At 35.9% G+C, this 25286-nt stretch overlaps 1 protein-coding gene across 1 annotated transcript in view; it reads left to right on the top strand.

Moving 5' to 3' along the window:
* The window catches only part of LOC149802584 (DNA-dependent protein kinase catalytic subunit-like), a 407613-nt gene that overhangs the window by 357841 nt on the left and 24486 nt on the right, over positions 1-25286 (top strand). The window contains exons 85-89 of the mRNA XM_089951857.1: positions 287-434; positions 9348-9415; positions 12301-12521; positions 18356-18451; positions 24896-25051. Coding sequence (XP_089807983.1) covers positions 287-434; positions 9348-9415; positions 12301-12521; positions 18356-18451; positions 24896-25051 — 689 coding nt within the window. The remainder of the gene's footprint in view (positions 1-286; positions 435-9347; positions 9416-12300; positions 12522-18355; positions 18452-24895; positions 25052-25286) is intronic.

Below are 25286 nucleotides of genomic sequence, written 5' to 3'. Positions count from 1 at the left end.
GACCTGTTTTGTAACCTATGGTTGTTCTTTATACTCATGAAGACCTGTTTTATAACCTATGGGAGTTCTTTATACTCATGAAGACCTGTTTTATAACCTATGGGTGTTCTTTATACTCATGAAGACCTGTTTTATAACCTATGGGTGTTCTTTATACTCATGAAGACCTGTTTTTATAACCTATGGGTGTTCTTTATACTCAAGAAGACCCGTTTTATAATCTATGGGTGTTCTTTATACTCATGAAGACCTGTTTTTATAACCTATGGGTGTTCTTTATCATCAGGATTTCCAGAGTAGTAGAAAGAAGTTGATGGAGGAAATTGATAAATCAGTTAAAGGCTCTCTGAAACCTCCCAGCACACTTGCAGACTACTGCCCCTGGATGTCTGAGTTCAATCCCAATAATGAAGGCAGAGATTTGGAGATTCCAGGTACCATCTTACTAGTAAAAATTAAATTATTATAGATTTTTTTTTTATTCCTTGCAGGACATAGGGTAGGATGTTTCTTACATTATTGATGTTGTTTTGTCAACATTGGCTTCAACTTTTAAGTTTTTACATTTTTTTCTCAGTGACTACAACTATTGGTTGTGATACTTAATGTGTTTATTTTGAGGGTAACTAATGCTAGCAAAATTATCAGTGATTTACTTTATTGATTATGCTAAGTATTTGTATTTTGTATTGTATTCCTTTTCTCTGTTTATTTGCATAGTCATCCATTTTAAGCACACCCATGAAAGTATGTCTCACTCTTCCCTGTCCAACTTTGGAAATGAAAGTGATGGACAGATTAAGCATGAAACAGTTAATTGATCTGTTGATGCCTGGATACTTTTTCCATAATGATTCCATATTGATGCAAGAGGTGAAGAATCAATACAAAATTATACTTACCCTATGCAAGTTTCTTTAATCATCAGCAGTTGTGAATAATTATTAGTTGTTTGTCTTTTTATTTTTTAAAATTGAGAATTGATTTGAGGTAGCTGTTGCAGGCAAATTCATTCAGTTCTATCAGATTTTAAATTAACCCTTTAGCTACTACAGCTGTTGTACAGTTTCACTACTGCTAAGTGCTATCTTGTCAGCTACTGAGGCTGGTTCTTAGGCTGAATACTAGAGCATCATTAAGGCTGACTACAGAAACTGATAATAAAAACATGGTTACATTTATATTCATTATTTCATTAGTTTTTGCTGGATTTAAGTGAAATAAAAAAACAGCTTACCTTGTATAGTGTCTGTTTTTTATATATTTCCACTTTATATTACAAAGTTGAGAGTGGTACCTCTCAAAACAGTCATTATCCACACATAAATGACGATGTATATTCCAAGATATGCCCACATCTCCGTGATGCTGATTTCATACCATTTCAGCCTCATGTCTTGCTTTTGGTCCCCCATTTTCTTGACATAATTGTTTGTATCTCAAACTTTTCCACCAGACATTCAGGAAAAAACTTGAGAAAAAATCGTTCTCATTGCTTAGTCCAAGCTTGATTGTTGAACCAACATGAGAATCAAAATCATTGATCTCGAATATGATGAGGTCATAACTCCATTGTGCAAGTGGGACTGTCCGCCTCATCATTCAATTAAAAATCACTTGCATATGGTGTTGAAACAGGACTAATATCAGTATCCAATCCATTTTCTAAAAATGATCCATCTTTGTTTATCTCAACTACACATGTCTTGTAAAGTGCAGAAAAGCACCAACAGTGTCTCTGAATTTGACCTCTTTACTTTCACACTTGTATCAAAATGTTGAGTAAACAGTCCTCACATTGCTTATGATAATCCAAATTATGTAAACTTCTGTACTTTCAACCAATCAACTTTTAGTTAACATAGCAGTCACGTCCACATAGATGTGACACTGGGGTTTCGAGTACTGCTGAACTATTCACACATAAGCGACACTGGGGTAGTAAACTAGGCTTATCAATACTGCATATATGCGTCAGTGGGGTTCAGGAGCTATTTACAGGTGACACTTAGATGTGGTAGTCGTAGCTAAAGAGTTAAAAGCAACTCCCACTTGCCTTCAAATTTGCACAAGGTGACAAACATGGTTTGAAATCTGCCCTTGTTGTACCCACCCCAAATTCCATGCCAATCATTTTATCCTGTAAGCATGTTCAGCACTGGTAACATATATCAGTGTTAAGGAGACATTCCAGACTTGTTCTTCATGTATGATTCAAATACTGGTAACATATATCAGTGTTAAGGAGACATTCCAGACTTGTTCCTCATGTATAATTCAAATATTGGTAACACATATCAGTGTTAAGGAGACATTCCACACTTGTTCCTCATGTATGATTCAAATACTGGTAACATATATCAGTGTTAAGGAGACATTCCAGACTTGTTCTTCATGTATGATTCAAATACTGGTAACATATATCAGTGTTCAATCTTCCAGACTTGTTCCTTGTGTATGATTCAAATACTGGTAACATATATCAGTGTTAAGAAGACATTCCAGACTGGTTCCTCATGTATTATAACAAGATGGCCGCTATTGCTTAACCAGCTTGATGCAGCTGTTCCGTTTTTTGTGCCGTTTTCATGATACTTGTGCTTGTTGTCTGTCTTTGTCTACGTTTTTGTGTTCATTATGTATTGGCTGTTCAGTTCATATGTGTTTCTTCATCTCCTTGTTTTGGAAACGAGAACAATTAGACTTTTTCTCAGCTGTCCTGCACCACTGCTACAACTTACATTTGAACAAACCGCCATCATGTGATACTCACCAGTCAACCCATTTATGCTATGATGGACCCTCATTAATTGCTTTAAAAGATGACTCCTTGGTTCTCCACACTACATTGTGCTCTAGACTAAACAAACTGGGACTACATTCGTCATTACCTAAATGTAAACAGAAGCGAAAAAAGAAACGTTGTTTCAAAGCTGGCCAGTGTAGAACAGGAAGAAGAATTCCAGTTATCTTCCTTATGCCCTTTCCACCTCGACAATTTAAAAATTCGACCGTTAATTTAGATAACCTAATTCAAATCCCTATTATTTTGTCAACCTGTGTGTCAACTATCCAAGAGATACCTCTGCGTATTGCATTATTCAATGCCCAATCAGTAGGACCACTGGAAAAGCGCACAGAAATAGTTAATTTTATCAACGACCAGAATATTGACGTCTTTTTCCTGACAGAAACATGGCTAAAAACATCAGGCGATGAGCCCAAGTATGCGGATCTAACACCCACTGGTTACTCCATCAAGTCGTTCCCCCGTAACTCTCACGGAGGTGGAATTGCTGTCGTCACAAAGAACTCCATGATCAAATGTCTTAACCACACCACAACATTCAATTTCGACCACACATTGTTTGAACTAGTCCAAACCACACTCACACTGGAGCAAAGGTCAGTCCATTTTTTTCTGCCTATACCGCCCTCCTCCTAGTAGAATAAACAAGCTGACTGAATCTCTCTTTTTGGAGCAGTTTCCGAATCTCCTGGAGTATGGAAATTCGATAGGTGGCAACCTGATTATTCTTGGAGATTTCAACTTTGAGTGTCCCGGAAACCCAAACACATCAAAATTCATAGATTCCATTAATGTTTTCAACCTCAAACAGTTAACCAACCCACCCATAAACATGGTCACATTTTAGACTAGATTCTTCATAGACCTGATGATAACATTCTGCTGTCCTCCCTGGTATCCCATGAACTTGCATCAGATCACCTCTGCATTATATGCCATCTTGGCGTATCAGTCCCTAAGCTTCCACCTTTATCTGCTACTAAGAGAAACCTCTGTATGATAAATAGAACCAAACTAATGCATGACATACAAGAAAACCTAACAAATTGCTTAACTCCTACAGCAGAACAACTCGATAACTGCCTGTGTTCATTGCTCAACAAACATGCCCCAGCTACCAAGTGCAAAGTATCAATTGAAAAGTGTTTTCCATGTTATAGCAGTGTTAGGGACCAGCTTCGCACTGCTAAAAGAGACTGCCATCAAGCTGAAAAGCTTGGCTTTCCACCAGACTCACTATTCATAAGCAAATCTACGAAGCCGCTAAGAAGAATGTCACAAATATAGTCCATGCAGCGAAATCAGCCCACTACAGTACTAAGATCATGGAAAGTTCCAGCTGCAAAGAGCACTTAGAGATTACTAACAAGCTAATGTCAAGGAACAAATCTACACCACTTCCAACTAAATTCTCTCCAGTCGACCTTCTGGACATGTTTGCAAATTTTCTCTGTGACAAAGTACAAACCATTAGAGATAAGCTTGACACCACAATTTCAATTGACTCCTCGTCACCATACAGTTTGGATACAGAATTTCAGCGGCAACCATTAGCAGCATTTGAACATGCCTCTATGGATTTTGTATGTACAATCCTGATGAAGAGTGTACCAAAGTCATGTGAACTTGATCCAATTCCAACATCTGCTGCTTGAGTGCTTAGATCCAGTATTGCCTTCACTAACTGATGTTATTAATACCTCTCTCTCATCAGGGGAATTCCCATCATTTTTCAAAACTGCCATTGTAAAGCCTCTGCTGAAGAAACCAACACTAGACCATAACGATTTAAAGAACTACTGCCCAGTTTCTAATCTCCCATTCATATAAAAAATCTTAGAAAAGGTTGTTCTATCCCAGCTTGTATCTCATCTGAATTCAAACAGTCTTTTTTGCAATGTACAATCTGCATATCGCCCTTGCCACAGTGCTGAAACTAGTCTTCTAAAAGTAGTTAATGACATTCTCTCTGCATTGGATAGCGGAAAGATTACAGTCCTCACCCTCCTTGATTTGTCTGCAGCATTTGACACAATAGACCATGATATATTACTTCACTGTCTCCAACATGTATTTGGCATTCATGATACAGCCTTACTGTGGTTCAAGTCCTACTTGGTCAACAGGACACAAATTATGTCTGCAAATGGAATACACTCCAGCCCAGTTGATATGTGTTGTGGTGTTCCACAGGGATCTGTTCTTGGACCTGTTCTTTTCATTCTATACACTCAGCCGCTCTCAAGTGTCATAGATCATCATCCAGTGTCTCACCAATTGTACGCTGATGACACCCAAATATACAAATCTAGCCACCCAACTGAATTTGATGCTACCATCTAAGGTGTAGAGAGGTGCATTTCTGATGTGAAATCATGGATGACATGTAACAAGCTGCAGATGAATAATCATAAAACTGAGGCCATTCTGATTAGAACACAAAGACTTTCTCATTCACATCCTTTACCTCAAACAATAAAGATCAGCAAGACCAACATTAAATTCACACAATCAGTACAAAACCTAGGTGTAACTCTGGACAGTACTCTCACATTACACCAACATGTCATGAACATATGCAAGGCTGTATATCTTGAGCTAAGATGCATCAGCTCCATTCGCAAATATCTTTCAGATGATGCCACTAAAACACTTGTATGTTCATTAGTACTTTCAAGACTGGACTATTGTAACTCAATTCTGTCAGGTTCATCTCAATATCTACTCCCAAAACTTCAAAAAGTTCAAAACACAGCTGCTTGGATCATACTTAGAGTACCACGATCAGAGCACACCTCCCCGCTGCTCTGTACCCTACACTGGCTATCCATTCGATCCAGAATCAAACACAATTTTTTTTTCCTGTGCTACGTTTCACTGATGGACTCTAGTCCAACATACCTATCCAACCTCACCCATATGTACACACCAGCAAGATACTTAAGCTCCTCTTCTGACAATCGTATACTCATTATTCCCACTATGAAAACAAAGTCATATGGACAGCATTCTTTTGCATACCAGGGCCCAGCAACGTGGAATGAATTGCCCACTGAACTTAGACACAAAGACACAGTGATCACATTCAAGAGTGCTCTCAAAACTCACTTATTTCAACTGCAAGAACTGACTTAAAGACCTAATAATGTTTCCTACCTTAAATATTCTCAGCATGTTTTTTCTTTGTTTTCTAATTTCATGGTGTTTGTGTTTGTAATCATATCATTATGTTTTTTATCTTATAGGTGTTGTCTAATGTTGTAGAGCGCTTAGAGCTTCTAAAGATTAGGCGCTATACAAAGTCCTCATTATTATTATTATTATTATTATGTATGATTCAAATACTGGTAACATATATCAGTGTTAAGGAGACATTCCAGACTGGTTCCTCATGTATGATTCAAATACTTTACTGATCATGTAACAACCGCTTTTAGAGGAAGCTTCTGTTTCTATTTTAAATACGTTACCCAATCATAATACCTTAGGAGAACTACTGCTACCTCACAAATGCAGCCCTCCCAGATCCAACTTTTAGCTAAAGGGAGCTAAAAATTGTCTGTCGACCTATGTGGCAATCAGGCAGAGTGATTTCCCCATAGGTATAAGACTTGGCGGCAAAGCCTAAGACCGTGTCAGTTACTACTTCCACTTGTGCCAAGAAGCATGCTTTCATCACGGGAGACCACGTAAATGCCAGAATCTGCATCGAAGATATACCAATACAAGTTCAAGGAGTTTTTCACTTCTAAGGAATGTAGTATACTCCATCCATATTTCCAACTTTTTTCTTCTATCCCAACAAATTTCTGCCTTTACAATTTGCTAACACTTTGTCATCACACACATTTAGGTTCTTGCACAGGGAGCCAAAGCAACTTCACATTAAGTTCGGTCTATAATTATTATTTTAAATTCCATTATGAACAGGTACATATTGTTGAGTTTCTGTTCCAAGGCATTCATAACGTCCTGGTTCCAACTTCATTGTATTTCCTTGTACAGGTGGTCTGTGAGCTTTTTACCCAACTGGTAATTGCCTCATTTTGCATATTGTCGCACCTACTTTTTGTACATTTTGCTGTATTTGTCTTACAGACTAGAACTTTGGGCAAAGTGCAAAATTCAGCTCAGGATGATTACATCACAAAAATTACAGTCCTAAAACTCCCTACAATTACAAAAACAAAACAAAAAATACTTCTTCCTGTCTTACTTTTTGTTGTGGATAGTAAAACAAAGACATCACTTTTACAGAAGCATCATGTTTACAAGGCTCAATTTTTAACTTCTGTGCTCGTAGATCTGAAAAGCTTGTGCTATGGCCTGTTCTCCATTCATTAGTACAAAATTGTTACAGCAATTATGCCTACAGGTAATGTATTTGGAGTATTGCAATGAAACTGGACACACACAAGTTCATCCCAAGGTCAGTTGGGGTTTAAATGAAAATGGTGATTATCTTAAAAATCTTGTTTAAGCTACTCTTCCTTAATGGGAAGTCATATTGTCAAAGCAATTATATTTTTAAAAAACTTGCTATGTTGTCTGCTTGGAATTAGTTCATAAAATATTTGTATAATTGTTGATGGTTATGATGAAAATGGTGCTCATCTGATCTCCAACATGACAATATCATGCCCATCTTAGGAATCTTGTTTTCAGTACTCCTCTTGCTTGAGAGCATTGCAATACTAAATTGGTATAGAATGAAAATGGTGCAGATCTGAGCCCCAAAATATCTTGAGTTTTGAAAAGAAGATCTAATTGACCTTGGGCTGAAGTCAGAGGTCATTACTTGCATCGCGAACTTCATTGAGTATATGAACACTGCAGCTTTTGTATGTACAAGTGAATTTTGACCAGACATTTCATTTAGTTGGATTCCATTACACAAGTTGATAGTTGGCATTTTGTTATTGATATTAAGGTCAAACATATTCATAGGTTTTTAGTTGTACTGGCTAGTGGGCATGATAAAACAAGTATAAATTAATTTTATATTTGAATGATGCCATTTAAAAAATATTTGTTCACAAAGGATTTATTTTTGAGATTTAACCAGACTTAGCATGTGGGTATATCTTGATATTGTCTGTTCAGATATTTTCTGTCTGTGATATCATGTCTATTGTCAAAGGCTATGACAACAAATAGGACACACATTCAGGCATGTAGGAAGCATTTTGTAATCCAAGTTTGGTATGCTGGTACTTTTCAAGAACATCAGAGCTCAAAAATAGAAAAGGACAGAAGAAATCAACTTATCTTGGATTTCTGGAAATAATTTTCAATAAGTATTGTGTCTGTCTCCTTCAGGGAACTGATTTTGTGGCAAGGTTTCTAAATAAACATTGTATTTCTGTTTGTAATGTCGAGCCATTCAGTTTCTATTTTGTTTTTTAGTATGTATTTTGTAAAAATTGGAAAAGCATCTTGTTCTAACAAAAATATAATTCATGACTGCTGCATACATGACAAAAGGCTGTTTTTGCATACTATGGACTCATAGGATTAAGTTACAACATCAGAATTGAAGTTGTTGTTATGTTTAAAGCCATTTTCAACAAAAGATAGGCTATACATGGCAGCCAGTATAAATGGTGGAGGCAGAACCTGGGTAAACCCAGGAAAGAACCACTGACACATGAGAAGCTACTGGCAAAGTTTCTCACATACACACATTGACCGATCCTGAGACTCAAACCCACGCAGACAGAGGTGAGATGGCTGTGATCCATAATGGTGAGTGCTTTAGACCACTCAGCCACTAGGACCCATCAGAAATGAAGTCATCATCTGCTTTTCAGCAGAACATAAACTGATGCATTTTTTACGGACAACAATTGCATGTTAATTTGCATCTAAAGTTGTGACAACTGTTGTTGTGATACCTTCTGTACAAACATCTGTCCTTAACTACATATCTGATGAAACGTGGGCGGGGGGCACCAGACTTGGTACATGTAGGTTGATTAGGTGATGACCATCTGTGAGATGGGATTTTTTGTGCTTTTTCCCTTTAGTTTCTGGAAAGGGTGGTATAGTAAAATACATGATTATTACTATGGGGGGGGGGGCATTCAGTTGTTTTGGAGTTACATCCCCTTAGTCAGGGTGTAGGGTGGGGTTAAAACCTGTAATATAATACTCTAGTTGTCCACCATCTGCAGTTACCAAATTTTGTACATGCCTTGCACTTGGATTAAAAGTAACCCTATTTATTTTCAGGTCATATTGTCAAGGTCCCTGAAAAAATGTATTTAAGTTCTATATTACAGATCTGGATCCAACTTTGTGAATAGCTTACACTTAGAGCAAGGAAGAAACCTGATTTTGTAGTCAGAAGTTTCAGTGCCAAGAAGATCACTCTGACTGAAAGTAGATTAATGGTTTCTGTGCAAACATTTCAGTTGTCAACAAATGTCAGGCATATATTTAGCTGTTCATGTTACTCTCGGTGTTTGATTTTGGGGGCTGGTATTTGCATCTCCATTAACAACGCAAATTAACCATTTTCTATATAATTATTCAACAGGTCAATACACAGGATTATCCAAACCGCTGCCAGAGTATCATGTGAAAGTGGCTGGATTTGACCAGAGGGTAATTGCAAAGATTCCTTGTTTCTCCCCTGTTAATCTTCTTGTAGTCATCCATTGTCTTTCTGATTCAACATTTGTACCAAGGAACAATACCAACTGACTAATTGTAATATCCAAGCCAAAGATTATTAATGAAACATTGTAATAAACATGAAGTAGTATAATAAAATGTGCTGGACTGGAGTGTTGTACAATAGTGTTGTATATAGAGTGGTCTTTAAGCAAAGGATGTCTGCCTAATTGAACACAGTAATTTTAGAGGTAGACAAATATGCTGGTTAGTCTGTTGGAATAACAAAAACATAATATAACTTTAGAAACACACTGAAGGATATTGTTTATTATACACACTTAAGGCTATTGTTTATTACAGTGGTTCCCCTCTTATACAGCCACCCCTTCTGCACCAGGAAAATGGCCTTTTAAAATGGGTGGCCTTTCCAGAGGGGGACTATATTTGTGAGCTGTGTATGTATATGTGTATATAGCAGGAAAGATACATATAACTTAAAGCAGTTAATATCTTCATTTAGAAGTAGCATTAATTATTAAAATGTTCTTCTTGTTTTAAAAACAGTTAACATAAATTAATGGTTCTTATTCTTAGGAATGGAATGTGAGTTGGATATTGTTGGCATGCACATTACAAAACCATTCAAAAACATTATTTAAATCTTGGTACATACCTTGTTTCATATTTAAAATAATTATTTTTCCATTTACTCTATTTTCCCACTGCTACAGAATATTCTTCTTATGTTTTACAATCTTTTCTATTTGAATCTTGCCAACATAAAATCTTATGGCAAGTGAACTCTCCCCATTGTCATCAAATCAAATAACTTTTACTTTTCCTTCTAAAGTATTTTTCTTCATTTATGTGATGACATGTAAAAGTTTTGTCATGATTTATTCCTATGTTGCAATATTACAGTACTGCAATTTAATTTTGCAGACTCAACTTTCGTAAACAAAAAATCATGTTATAAAGGAGGTGATAAATGTACTGTCACGTGATTTTTCGGTCTTTGTCTGGTACCCTGTTTTGTTCAAGTTTAATTGTTTCTTTGTGTGTGTGTGTGTGTGTGTGTGTTAATTCACAAAATCTATTTTTAGCCTATATGACCATGTTATGATCTTCACAATTATGTTAGTCATAATTGTCATTTAAAAAAATAAAAAAATCCACTGTGTGAAGCCCAAACTCCATCAAAACAATGCTGACCCCTATCTGATTTCTATCTGACCATGTTATGATCTTGACAGTTAAGTCCAGTCATAATCATCAATTACAACAACAAAAAAAAGAAAACACTGTGTGAAGGCCCAAGCTCTATTAAAGCACTGCTGACCCCATCTTTCTATCTGACCATGTTATGATCATGACAATTAGGTCCGGTTGTAATCGACAATTAAAAAGAGAAAACCCAAAACCCGCTGTGTGAAGGCCAAAGCTCCATCAAAACATTGCTGACCCCATTTCCTGCAAACGTAGGTGTTAATAATATAATAATAATCTTAGTAGTACATGTACTTCAGCCAACACTTCTTTCAGTAACGAAACCAAACATCCAGAAAGAGACATCAGGAAAGATAATCGGATTACTTACCTTACTGTGTTTAAATATTGGTTCTGGACACATATTAATTATAAAATGTGGCAACTTATGAGGGGCAAATTTTACATTTGTGCACTAATATGTTGGCTGCTGGTCGCATTAGAGGGGTGGCCTTTCTTGAGGGGTACTTTTGAACACAAACTCGTCGGTGCCAAGGGATTCTGGCCGCAAAGAGTGGGTGACCACTGGTCAGGGGGGCCGTTCATGAGGGGGACCACTGTATACACACTGAAGGCTATTGTTTATTATGCACACTTAAGGCTATTGTTTATTATACATTCTGATGGCAATTGTTTATAATACACACTTAAGGCTATTGTTTATTATACACACTTTAGGCTATTGTTTATTATGCACACTGAAGGCCATTGTTTATTATACACACTGAAGGCTATTGTTTATTAAACACACTGGAGGCTATTGTTTATTATACATACTTAAGGCTATTGTTTATTATACACACTGAAGGTTATTGTTTATTAAACACACTAATGGCTATTGTTTATTATACACACTTAAGGCTATTGTTTATTATACACACTGATCCCTATTGTTTATTTTAACACCGATGGCTATTGTTTATTATATGTTATATTGTGTGAGGAGTTGTGTATTTCTGCACTTGGCACTATTAGTTACTTTAAAATATTTTCATAGTGTTAAAAATCATATGAATGAGTCTTGACTTGACTGCTTGTAGAGAATAGACCAATTACAGGTCTTATCATCTGAGTAATAAAACATATTGTAGGAACAATTTGTTCAAAATTAATTCTTTTATTACTATAGCAGGATGGTATTAAAACAGGATTTCTTGATACAGCAGATTTTACTTACTACAAAATACACATGAACATCAGGACTAAAGTCAGCAGTTTTGTCTTAACTTGAGCTATTCTAAAATTAATTTTGTTAACTTTTGTCTTAACGTGAGCTATTCTATAATCAGTTTTGTTAACTTCTGTCTGAACTTGCACGATACTATAATCAATTTTATTAACTTGTCTTGAACTATACTGTGATAAAAAAATTTTACATTTGTTTTGACTGACTTTTACTAGACTCAATTTTGTATACTTTTGTCTTAACTTGAACAATACTGTAATAAATTTTGTTATCAAGTTTGTTAACTTTTGTCTTATTTTGATCTATACTATCAACTTTTGTCTTATCTTGTACTATACTATAATCAAGTTTGTTACAAATGAGTTACATGATACAATATTGTGTTTATGATTAAATACTAACTTATATGATTCTGTACCAGGTCTTGGTGATGTCATCTCTTCGTAAGCCCAAGAGAATAACAATCCTTGGAAATGATGAAAAGGAATACCGTTACCTAGTGAAAGGTGGGGAAGACTTGCGTCTTGACCAGAGAGTGGAACAGCTGTTTTTTATCATGAATCAAGTTTTCAACAATGATCCTGCATGTCGAAACCGAAAACTCAAACTCCGTACCTATCAGGTCATCCCCATGACACCAAGGTTAGCCAGTTATAATAAAAGATGTTTACCTCAAGAAGTCCAGCAGATTTTCAGTTGATGAGATGCCTATTATAAACATTTGTCTGTTGCCCATATGAATGTCATTCAGCTTGAATTCTTTTTTTCATTTCACTAACATGCATCCAAACAGCAAATGATGTTATTGATCTCAAGTTCATAATACAGTGGTCCCCCTCTTATACAGCAACCCCTTCTGCACCAGGAAAGCGGCCTTATAAGACAGGTGACCTTTCCAGAGGGGAACTAAAAATTTTTGAGAAGTTTATGTAATGTACGTAGTAAGAAACCTACACACTTCAAAGCACATAATATATTCATTTAATATCTTCGTTTAAAAGTAACATTACTTATTGAAAGGTTCTTCTTGTTATAATAATAGACTTATTTCAACTGAATATACATTAATCGTTCTTATTCTTGGTGTAGCGTGATATGTGAGCTGGTATTGTTGTCATGCACCTTGTAAAACCATTCAAAAACATCATTTAAATCTTGGTACATACATGATTCACTTTCTGTTTGCTCCATATTCTCACTGCTGCTGAATAACCTCCTTATCGGTTATGACGTTGTTTATTTGAGTCTTTCAAACATAAATTGTTTTATTCAAGTCTTTTCTACATAAAATTGTTCTGCATGTCCCCCCTCCCTAACTCACCCGATGTCAAGTAGAATAACCGACTTTCTTCTAAAATATTACATCTTCATTTACGTGATGACATGTTAATGTTTGATAATGATTTATTCGGATGTTGCTAACTGTATGCGATTTAATTATGCAGACGAAACTTTTGTCGAGTGGACATAATTTCTTCGTAAAGGAATCGATAAATGTGTTGCCACTTGAATTTTTGGTCTTTGTCTGGTACCGTTTTGCTCAAGGTCAAGGTTAATCTGTGTGTGTGTGTGTGTGTTAATGCAAAAAATCTATTTTTAGCCTATGCTGACCCTGTTATGATCTTGACAATTACATCCAGTTGTAATCGTCAAAGAGAAGAACTCGACAGGTGTGTGAAGCCCAGAACTCTGTCATAACATTGTTGAGCCCATTTCCTGTAAACGTTGGCTTTTATAGACAATGATACAATATTAATCTTACTGTTACATGTACTTTAGTCAACACTTCTTTCAGTAACGGAAACTTGACATTGGGAGTCATGTATCGACGATAAAGATAATTAACTTACGTCACGATATGAATTAATTATTGGTTCTGGATACATTTGGGGGAAAAAGTGGCCGCTTGTGAGGGGAACATTTGACATTTTTACACTAATATGCTGGCCGCTGGCTGCATTAGAGGGGTGGCCATTCTTGAGGGGTACTTTAAGGGATTCTGGCTGTAAGAAGGGGATGCCCGCTTGTTGGGGGGGGGGGCATTCAAGAGGGGGACCACTGTTTATCAGGATTATTTCAAATACAGGAAACTGCCAACTGTTTCTCTTGGATGTCTCAGGATGTCGTAAAATAGGATTGTGGTGTCTTAGTTCATGCAACTGCCTAAAGATATATTTCTGTTGGGGTATAGCACTTGTAAAACTTAAAATTTCATTAGTTATTGTGTAAGGATTTAGGTGGTTTGCAGGCACAAATCTGTTTGTTTTTATAAAGTCTAATTTCTTTTAAGTAATCTTTTTAAAGTTAGTCCTGTTGGTATTTCTTGCCAGAAAAGGAAATGATGTATGTTACATATATCTATATTGTGTCTTTCACTTTTGGTACATGCCTGTAGATTGCATAGGAGCTATAAATAGGTGTTGACAAGTTCTAAAATTAAATCATAATAATGAAACTGTTTACAAGTTTGGGGTGATTTCCCATTGGAAGGGTCAGTCATGTGAGTTCTGTTGTATGTGGGGTATTGTTACATAAGTCACATATCAAGTGGGAAAACATTGCAATGTAGGGGCATATGGGCGTGTGTAATGACACTTCATTCCTGTTTTTTATATTCTTGTTTTAATATCACTCTGCAGATGTGTTTAATTTTGTGTCAGATATGATTGGTGAGGAAACGTTTAATGGGCTTGTGGCTCTGGGCTAAAATATTCTGGGATTATTGTGAATTTGTATAGAGGAATCCAGGACACTGGAAAACTCGATTATTTTGGACTTGTGTTGAACATTTTAGTATTTCATTGGATTTAATTCATAATACTGTAAGTACCTGTTAAATTTTTATTTTATAACAGAGAGAAATAAATTATTAAGTTTTAATAAACTTGATTCTTTTGCTTCTTTCTATTACTTAGTTTAAGACTGTAGAGTTGTAACACTTGTTACTTGTTAATATTCTTTCATTTTATTAAATTAAGTTATATCTGTTTTAAAGGAGCCATGAAAAGTTGACTAATTAACAAGTAAAAATAAGTAATCAAGTTTTAAAACTGCTTCAGGTAGACTATCTTTTTCAAATAAAACATATAAGTAATTCGTGTTTAAAAATTTAGGAATCTTATTACTTAGTAATAGTCTTAGGTAATTTATTATACTGAATTAAATAAAATCTGTTTAAGCAATGCCAAGTAAAAGTGAATATTTAGTAAGATAAAAGAAACAGTACTCATTTAGTAAAAATCAAGTACAAAGAAATTACTTAGTAATCATTCACTCTCCAGGTCACAGACCAGAAGAGCTTATGAAATTTTCTTTTGTCCATCCATTTGTTAGCACAAGCTTGTTATCACTACTGCTCCTAAAATACGTAGAGGAATACTATGAAACTTTAACACATTTCCCCAATGCCTATAGTTTATGATTGGCGGGTATCCCCAAAGGTGGCGCCATAAAAACCAGATAAAAATGGCATATATTTAAGGTAGGCATCAAAATAGTCTTCTTGCAGCTGGTGAACAGGTGTCTTTGCAAACAGAATGAGAAATACGCTTACCTTTAAATATGGCATAGGTGTCCAAAAGGGCATATTCAAGGTAAAGTGTTTAAAGAGACGCACATATAAAAGACATTTATTTTAGAAATACCTGGACTCCCATTTAAACAGAGATGTTCTGGACTCCCATTTAAACAAAAGCATTAAATGACATTTATGTCCAGCTTTTAGATCAAGTCAGCGTTGAAGATCAAGTCAGTCTTGAAGAAAGTTGAAAATTGTATCAATTATGTTTCTCTGCATAAAACTTAATGATCAGGACATATTTGGTTTGATGATGTAGATTACAGAGCATTTGATTTCTGTACACATTATGTAACACACATTCTTCATCAGACATTTATTTTTCACAATTTCTTAGAAGGATCTATCCAGACCAATAGCTTATTTATACAAAATTACTGCTACTGTGTTTCAGTAAAGTTGAATTTTAGCTGTTCTGGTCATAGACTAAAAGGGCTTATCGGATGGTCTGTTGTCAATGTGTTATTGCTACTGATCCAAAATTACTTGGAGGACTGCCATGAAACTTTATGCACACATTCATCCCACAATCTAGTTGGTCCCAAATAAAAATGATGCCACTCATCTTGAAAATCTTGTTGGTCCTAAATGAAATTGGTTCTGATCATATGTCCAATATGACCAACACAATGGCCATTTTGAAAATCATTTTATTGCTGCTTTGTCAGAATGGATGATCATATCACTACTTCCTGAACGTATGGTCATAAGAGCATGAGGGTTTCATTAAAATACTTCTTATGATGTCAAGTTCGTTCCAAGATGGTGCTGTACAGTTTTTTATTTTGCATCAAGTTAGATTTTTAAAGAAAAAGAATTTCCCTGGTGTTCCTTGTGTGTTATACTGGCTATTTAAAAAAGACATTGGATATCTTATGTGTTGTTCAAAGAACTTTTAATTTTCCCTTTTTTATGGTATATGAATGATGGATGTAATTTGGGTTATAGAGTATACACATTTTATATATATGGTAATTCATTCATTACACTTTCAGAAGCTGCTATTGTCTAGTCTAGCAGATTTCCCTATTTTAAAAACTGCTAAACATAGTGTTCTCTAAACTAATTCAGGCTGATATTTTAGCAGTGAGCAGTCATTTTTGTTAGCTGTGTGCTTAGATCATGCACAGTTTCCACAAGTACAATATCCAAAGAAATTTCAGCCATAACATATCATTGTAACATGGCATTATGCCAACATTCTCTACACAGTACATGTTACAAATGTAAATAACTTCACCTTACACCTATCACTCTCTGAAGCTAATAATATCTGTGTCAGTGCCCTGAAAATGTTGCTAATGTCAAATATGTCTAACATGGCACTCATCTTGAAAGCCTTGTTGATGCTACTCTGCCTGAATGGAAAGTCATATTGACATGTGATTTCCACCAGGAGGCATTTTATGATGTCTAGTTGGTCCGAAATGGAAATGGGGCTGATCTGATGTCCAATATGGCCACCACAGTGGGCATTTTTGAAAATCTTTTATTGCTACGCCTCCTGAACTGATGGTCAGATGAACATGGGAGTTTTTCTAAAAGACTTCTTATAATGTCTAGTTGGTCCTAAATGAAAATGCCGCCAATCTGGTATCCAAATATGACTGTTCCAATATGGCAGCCATAGTGGCCATCTTGAAAATCTGGTTATTGCTACTTCCGAATGAAATGTATTATTGCCGTGGGGTTTTTATGAGACACAACTTTGAATCCGAATGAAAAGTATTATTGCCATGGGGTTTTTATGAGACACAACTTTGAATCCGAATGAAAAGTATTATTGCCATGGGGTTTTTATGAGACACAACTTTGAATCCGAATGAAAAGTATTATTGCCATGGGGTTTTTATGAGACACAACATTGAATCCGAATGAAAAGTATTATTGCCATGGGGTTTTTATGAGACACAACATTGAATCCGAATGAAAAGTATTATTGCCATGGGGTTTTATGAGACACAACATTGAATCCAAATGAAAAGTATTATTGCCATGGGGTTTTTATGAGACAACTTTGAAACCGAATGAAAAGTATTATTTCCGTGGGGGTTTTATGAGACACAACATTGAATCCGAATGAAAAGTATTATTGCCATGGGTTTTTATGAGACACAACATTGAATCCGAATGAAAAGTATTATTGCCATGGGGGTTTTATGAGACACAACTTTGAAATAACATTAACTGCCTCTTCTCTGGAAGGCATTCTTCCATGTTGGTAATTCTAAAGCCAAATGCAAAATAAACAAGGAATGTATTCTAGATGGGCAAGTGACATAAATATCTTTTTTTTTTCTCATTCATTCCATACAGACATTCAAACTGTATACTACTTTTTCAATATTATAATACATATGGCTGATGACTGATAAATAGAATTATATGCTGACAAAGTTGTGTCAAGAGTTGTGTGTATGACATAACATTGAACCATCTGAGCTGCTCAATCGTGCAGTTCCCAGCTATAACTGAGCAGTCTAAGATCTCATCATGACTGATATACATGTACCATGCCCCCAGCTGTACCTGAGCAGTCTAAGATCTCAGCATGACTGATGTACATGTACCATGCTCCCAGCTGTACCTGAGCAGTCCAAGATTTCAGCATGACTGATATACATGTACCTTGCCCCCAGCTGTAGTATTTTCATACCAACCCTATAGTTTGTACCTTCAAATGATTTTTAAAACTAAAAGCATTAAATTTATTTTAAAAAATCCCAAAACATTAGTCATTTCATTAATTAGGGTATATATAAGTCAGATTTAAAGCTGAGTAGACAAACAACGACACAACTTTTCTTGGCCAGTATTAATTTTTAAATGGAGGTGTTGTAAAATTGTTATATTTGTCAGCAATGGTCTAATAAGAGTATTATGACATATCTTTTTACAGAGTTGGATTGATTGAATGGATGAACAACACAATACCTCTGAAAGAATTCTTGTCGGACAGTCTGACGCCCCAGGAGACAGCTTTCTTTAGATCAGAGTAGGTGATCTAGAATAAACATATTGATACAAGTTGTTATTTAAGACTGATATCGATACAAGTTGTTATTTAATATTGAGGAGTATTTAACATTAGATCTGACTTGCATTTTCAGAGACGCGTTTGCATCTTTTCAGTGTTCTAAATGTGATTTAAGGATTGAACAAGTAAGACACACTAAAATCAAAAGAAATCAAAGAGTTTGCAAATTGTTCCATAAAGAAAATATCAAGTGTGTAGAAGATGAATGTCATTTTGTATATATATGTAATTCTGATACAAATTTAAGACAGAGATAGCTAGACGAGATGTATTATATAAACCCTTCATTAGGCAAATTAAAAAATTGAATACCTGCTCAGCCTTATTACAAATGTTTCAAAAGTTTTGTATTTTGCTTTTTAAACTAGGAGACAAGTTGTTAAAAAGTATCAACACCTAAACGAATGTATTTTACTGTACTCTTTACGGTGCACTGTATTATATTCTGTTTGACCTGTCTTGTATCATGGGCCAGAGGTTTGAAGTACCAAATAAACTCTCAGTTCATTTCATTTCCTGCACCTTTCAGAAAATATTTTTCAACATAATTTAAAATGGAAAAAATATCAGTACATGTCTTACAGAACAGGGAACAAGTGTAACTATAAAGAAGACAAAAATGACAATGAAATGAAATTATTATGTGCATTTTTATGTCTGTGTCAGAAGGAGGGAGACATAGGTTTTTGTCATTTGTCCATCACGTCACTTTGTAAACAAGATAGCTCAAAATCAGCATATTAGATATTTCAAGTGGTTCCTGATACCGTATTTGTGGCCTTTTTTATCTGCAATTTTTTGGACATTTTAAAACTTTTGTTTTAAATTAATAATCTTGTTAGCAGAGTTAAGCGAAAATGACTTGAGGTAGATAAATTAAGTTTGAAAACATATCTGCATTTATATCTATATAACTTATTTGGATTTTCAAGTCATTACAGTAATCATTCCATTTTTTTTATACATCTGCAATAAGACAGAACTTATGGTGTCTGTCTGTCTTTCCATCTGTCATTACAATTTCATTTTTGTGCAATGACTCGAGTTCTCCACCATCTACAGCTACCAAACTTTGTCAGTGACTTGCACTTGGGGTAAGAATAGCCCTATCGATTTTGCTGTCAAAAGGTTTAGATCAAGGGCACTTTAACTTAGATGAGAAAAATGGTTTCTGAACAAAGACATTACTTTTGCCTCACATACCTGAACCAAACTTTTTGAATGGCTTGCACTTGGTGTAAGGAAGAAGCCTGAATCAAAAGGTCATAGATCAAGGTCAGCAATTGTAGAACAGAAATGGTTTCTGCACAATAACATTACTTAAATATTGTATACCAGGACCAAACCTGGTAGATAGTGTGCTGTTGGGGTAAAGAAGAACTCAAAGGTCAGAGTTGAGGTCACTGTGAATAATAGGAAAAAAAATAGTTCCTGCATAGTAACATTATGTTTCATTCCTAGACCAAACCTTTTGGATGGCTTGTGATTGGGTCAAAAAGGTCATCGTCACTGACTGAAAGAAAAAAACATTGTTTCAGCACAATAACTTCACTTCTATTAAGAGGCCTGAACTCAGCATTATGGATGGCTTGCACTTGGGTTAAGGAAGAAGCCTGTCATGGGGATTAAAATTTAAATGGTTTTAGTTGCTGAATGGAAGAAGAAAAATGTTTTTTTGCACAAACATTTTAGTTCTTGTGGTTGATTTACATTTGGGTAATAAAGAAGCCTAATTTTGGGAGAAAAATTTCAAAGGTCAAGGTCACTGACAATGATGGAGAATGGTTTTTACATAATAACTTTGGTTCTGGACCTTCAGCTCGTGGATGGTTTGCATGCAAGGTATGAAAGATGCCTATGTATTTGGGGATCATTTGTTAAAGACATTGTGATGTAAAGAAAACTGGATTTTGCAGAATAAATTTTGTTTGTGCATAAGTTTCTTGACCAAACATTGTGAATTGTTTGCATGTTAGGTAATAAAGAAACAATTCACAGTTTAGTTTGGTGCTTTATGGCACAGCAACATATGTTGGTGTTTTTAGTGCCAAGGCAATTTGCGTAAAGTGCCTTGCCCAAGGACACACCATACAATCCAGTAGTTGTTGTAGATCTGGTCTTAGAAATATCAGGAATAATTCAGCCAGTAATTTTTAAGATGAAACTGTTTTGAGTCAAGGAAATTGGCCATGATTTTTCATTTAATCCAGTAGTGAGAATAAGAAACTGATGGCTTATGTAGGTCAATGCCTGACTTGAAAGCCAAAAAAATGTAGACAAACTTACCTTGGGCCAAATATTTGTGCAGCTGTAACCGCACTGACAGTCTGCTTTGCTCAAAGCTAATTGTGGAAATAACCATAAAAACTGATCAACACAGATCTCTTAATTTGTGTAAAGGTTTCATGCAATTGGTTGCATTGAGACTGAGATGGTCTAAACTTTCAAAACTCAAAATTAATTTTAATGAATCAACATTTCCTGCAACAGGAAGTTGATTCCCACTAACGCTTTTCTATTGACCTTTGACTGCACCATTTTGTCTGTGTTGATGTAGACAGGATTCCTGAACATTTCAGTGGACCCTTTCATCCCAAGTTCCTTTGGATGATTAAAATGCCAGAAGTATGGTCTCCACAAAGATAGTTGCAACTTAAAACAGTCTACCCTAGGAGTGGGCAAGAAAATCACAATAGAATATCATGCAGGAAGAAAATCTCTATTGCTGATTGGCAGGATGACCACATATCATCCAGAAGATACTTCAGTAAGTCTAGGACATGTAGCATGTAAAACTTGAGAAAGGCTTGAGCTTCCCTGAAGCCAGAAAGTTAGTGGAAGCCCCAGCTCCACTTGACAATACAGTCCAGTCCAACCTGAAAGCTGCTAGAATGGAGGAAAAAGTCCTACACAAATTCATTACCTGGTCACAGGGCAAGATAAGGATTACAGTCCTGACACCTCCCAAACCTATGTAACCAACCACCCAAACTGAGAGTGAAGCGGAAAAAAAACAAGTAGTCAGTTACAAACACTACTTACAAGACCCTGGCTAGTTCTGGCTTACAAAACTACCAGCACACACTTGCTTGAATCTACCTGACTAGGATCTGATGGTCCCATAAAGCTCTTCAGGAAGTTCAGAAGTCTAGAAAATATGGAAACTTCAGAGACCACTGATTCCATGTTAGAGGAACGTCCCAGGACTCGGATACTTCCACCACTTCCATAATAAAATTGCTGTGGTTTAAAGGCAGATATTAATGAAATAAGTCTTCTATCTTAGGAACATTGACCAGTAGTTGCCTGCCCTCAGAAAACAGTATTAAAAGAAAAGGAGTTAATCAGCGAAATTTCATAAAGTACAATAACTTTTCAAGAAATGCTAGTGATACATTACAGGCCAGTCTTGGTCATTGTCCATACACAGATCTCATGCACTTTGCATAAATTTTTCCTCAAGTATTCCAATCAGCAATCTGACCTTGATGATTGCATTGAATAGTTTCCAGCAGCTTTGTAAATATAAGACTTACTGAACTGACCTCTAAATCACTACCTTATGGAACAAGAGTGCGGTGAAAACCAGATATTAGCTTGGCCATATTTTGTCTGGATCTGGGTTACCATATTAGATTCACTTGACCAGGGAACTAGACTAACCTTACAAGGGAACCTCAGACACTGTAATCTACCTATGTTTATCAAATAAAATGCATGGGCGATCGAACTTGCGTCTTTATGTTATAGAATGAACAAGAGGTGTCATCTAAGAAATGAAAACAAAGCAGAAGGGACAATCACCCTCTTAGAAAGAAAAAAAAGCCAAAACAAAAGTACATCAAGATGTAGCAATGAAACTGGTGTTTGGAACAAAGCAAACAATGCAAAAGGGACAATCACCCTCTTAAAAGGAAGAAAAAGCCAAAACAAAACTACATCTAGATGTAGCAATAAAATCTGACCTAACTGGTGTTTGGAAATGCAGATTATAAAACTGAATGTTAGGTCATAAAGGATTAAGTTTACTTTGCTAACTTTTAAATTTAATATAATGTTGCCTTTAGTGTTGTAGACCCCACTATTGACTTTTGATCATAGTTATCCCTTATGAGTGCAGTTGCATATTTTCTAATCTTTCTTTTTGAGACATTCAGTGTCTACTATTAAGGGCAATAGACAGCCCATACTAACAGTCAAGTTGTCTAAGGGTTTCACAGCTGGGTTGGAACCTCATCTTTCTGATCTCATTGGGTATTTTGAGCTTCAGAGACCAGTATCTTACTAATTAATGGAACCTTGTTTGGCATTGTCATATCCCCCCTATGAATCTTTGATTGAAGTTTTCTTTGAGAACCTTACCTGTATGACTGTTTTCTTGCTGTCTTTTGTGTCAGTGAAGTATAGGAGCAAGCTTCATGCCTTGCCAGTGGAAAATAGCTGTGTATGTTTCAACAGTAATTATGATTCAGTTTCTCTTCTTTTCTAGATAAGAATCAGTTATCTTCACTAGCTCCACTACCTACTGAAATTCCCAGTCTCAGTCGTCTCTTTGCTGTGATGATCAAGTTAGTCCCCTTTTCCCAATTAGAGCAATGAGGTTTTATTTGGCTTTTTATTAAGGGATAAGGATCTCTCTCAACTTCTTCAAGGTTCCTTTAATATTTCAGTGGCCATGATTTCCAGGTCAGTTGTCCACACTATCAAGAGAGTTTATCAGTGCTTCAATGAGAGGGGCCTTTTGTTCATGAGATTTAAAGTCCATGAAGTTAGGGCTATTGCTACATCTTGAGCCTATTTCAGTCACTCCTCTTTGGATGATGTTATGAGAGTTACCTGCACTACCTTTGACTGCTTGTATCTTCTGTCTTTAGTGCATGAGAGTGAAGGCATTTTTTCATTGGGCCTTATGTGGATGGCACAACTTGTGGACCAATCTTCTTCCAGCTTTTACTGTAAGGGTCTATACCAGATCTATTGAAGCCATTTGCATCCCTCCTGTCTGGTGAATTCAATAATGCAATAGTCACAGGTAATGTGTTGCTGCTGTATACAATTAGTTGGGGAGGGGGGGAGGGCTCAGTTTAATTGTGTAATACATGCCTGCTACTTTTTGCAAGATTCCTTCCTTCCACCGAGCTCTGATGACCTGTACTCTATTCAAGTATAATAATAAAAAATCATCGTATTCAGTATGTGACTAAGGATTCAGACAGTAATCGTGTTCATTTCAATTTTGGCCCTCCAGTACTGATTGGAGTATGGAATAAGGACTGAGGTTTAGCATCCTGGAGTAGTCACAGGTAAATATTGATAATTAAAAATAGTGTTTACTCCACCTTTCCCCAAAAGCTGTATTTTTCATTTGCTGATATTTTATAAATTACTTGATTGATTTCCTTAATTCTTAGGATGAGGCTGAGACATTTCATTGAGTGGTAGATGAATTTGCCCCTTTAATATTGGGGACAATGTCATAGTCCTAGAACATTTGCATTCAGGTTTGAATTAATGTTTTTCCTGTGCTTATATTTCCTAAATCCCAAGATGGATTTTCTCCATACATTATATGGATCATTATAAAGCTAACAAAATTCATTGCACAACATGCTAGCTCAATCTTTTGACCTTGGGGTCAAAGTCAGACACTATTTACACTAATGTTTTGATCATGGGCTCAACATTTCATGTCATACTTTTTGTAGTATTTTCATTCATTCATCCATACAGTCATCATTAACACTTCATTTCCAAAGCATGACTCCAAAAAGCCATTTAAGATACCTCTGTCAATCTTGGTACACATTACAGACCTTGTAGTTCAGAGGTACCTGTTGCTATTCACAATTCTTCAGCTTCAATAGTTTTAACACATTTGTCTGTTAGTCTGTTCATCAACCATCCACCATTCACAGTTTCATTTCTAGATCAAAACTCGTGATGCTATTACTTCCAGTATGCTTTGTAAATATGAATATACAAAATCTATGAGATCACTTTGTTTCATTGCAGACATTATGGTAGGACATAAATATTGATGCAGACATTATGGTAGGACATAAATATTGATGACTCTTGTCTTCTTTGACTTTGTATTGCTCTGTCCATTGTTGGTTTTGTCTGTCTATCAATAAACATTTTGTTTTCCAGAGCACAGTTCTCAACCAAACTGGTTCATGTGGCAAGCAAGTTGCTAATATTGTCATCTGATATGTAATGCTCATATTTGTCTGCATTCAATTTTTTTAAATGTTGTCAGGGAAACAAAATATAGCATAAGTAGTTGAGAGTGCTGGACCAGTATCTAAAGGTATTTCAGTAGGAGTCTTTACATAATTCAGGGACAAGGGAGACGGGAGGTGATATGTCATCTCTGACTCACTCGTTTTTTTCTTCTTTCAGTAATGGCCCCTTCAAACATCATCAAAAGTGGACAGAGAAGGTGGGTGGGAGTAACTGGGCCCAGATATATGAGAATGTGTACAAGAAGTATACTAAGACTGACACCGTACGAGAGATGCAGCAGGTGGAATGCAAGGTACCATGGGATCTCTCCAGGTGAGTTTTCTTATGTCTCATTCTGAAATAAATCCTGCTTGTGCTCAGGTATTAATGACTTTATTTAAAGAGGGTAACACAATTAGCTAAGAACTAATCTACTTGAGGCCCTCATACAAAGGAATTTATTTATATTAGCTGCATCTCTGAAGCCAGCGGATATACTGGGTTTGGAAGAAGGAAATAGAGTGGGCATTTCTAATCTCAACTGGAATACTATTACTGAGCAAAAATC

Source organism: Sinohyriopsis cumingii, chromosome 3 (genome assembly GCF_028554795.1).
Source record: "Sinohyriopsis cumingii isolate HCF-2022 chromosome 3, ASM2855479v2, whole genome shotgun sequence".
Classification (NCBI taxonomy): domain Eukaryota; kingdom Metazoa; phylum Mollusca; class Bivalvia; order Unionida; family Unionidae; genus Sinohyriopsis; species Sinohyriopsis cumingii.
Note: the sequence above shows the minus strand (reverse complement) of the source record. Positions and strands in the feature narration are given on the sequence as shown.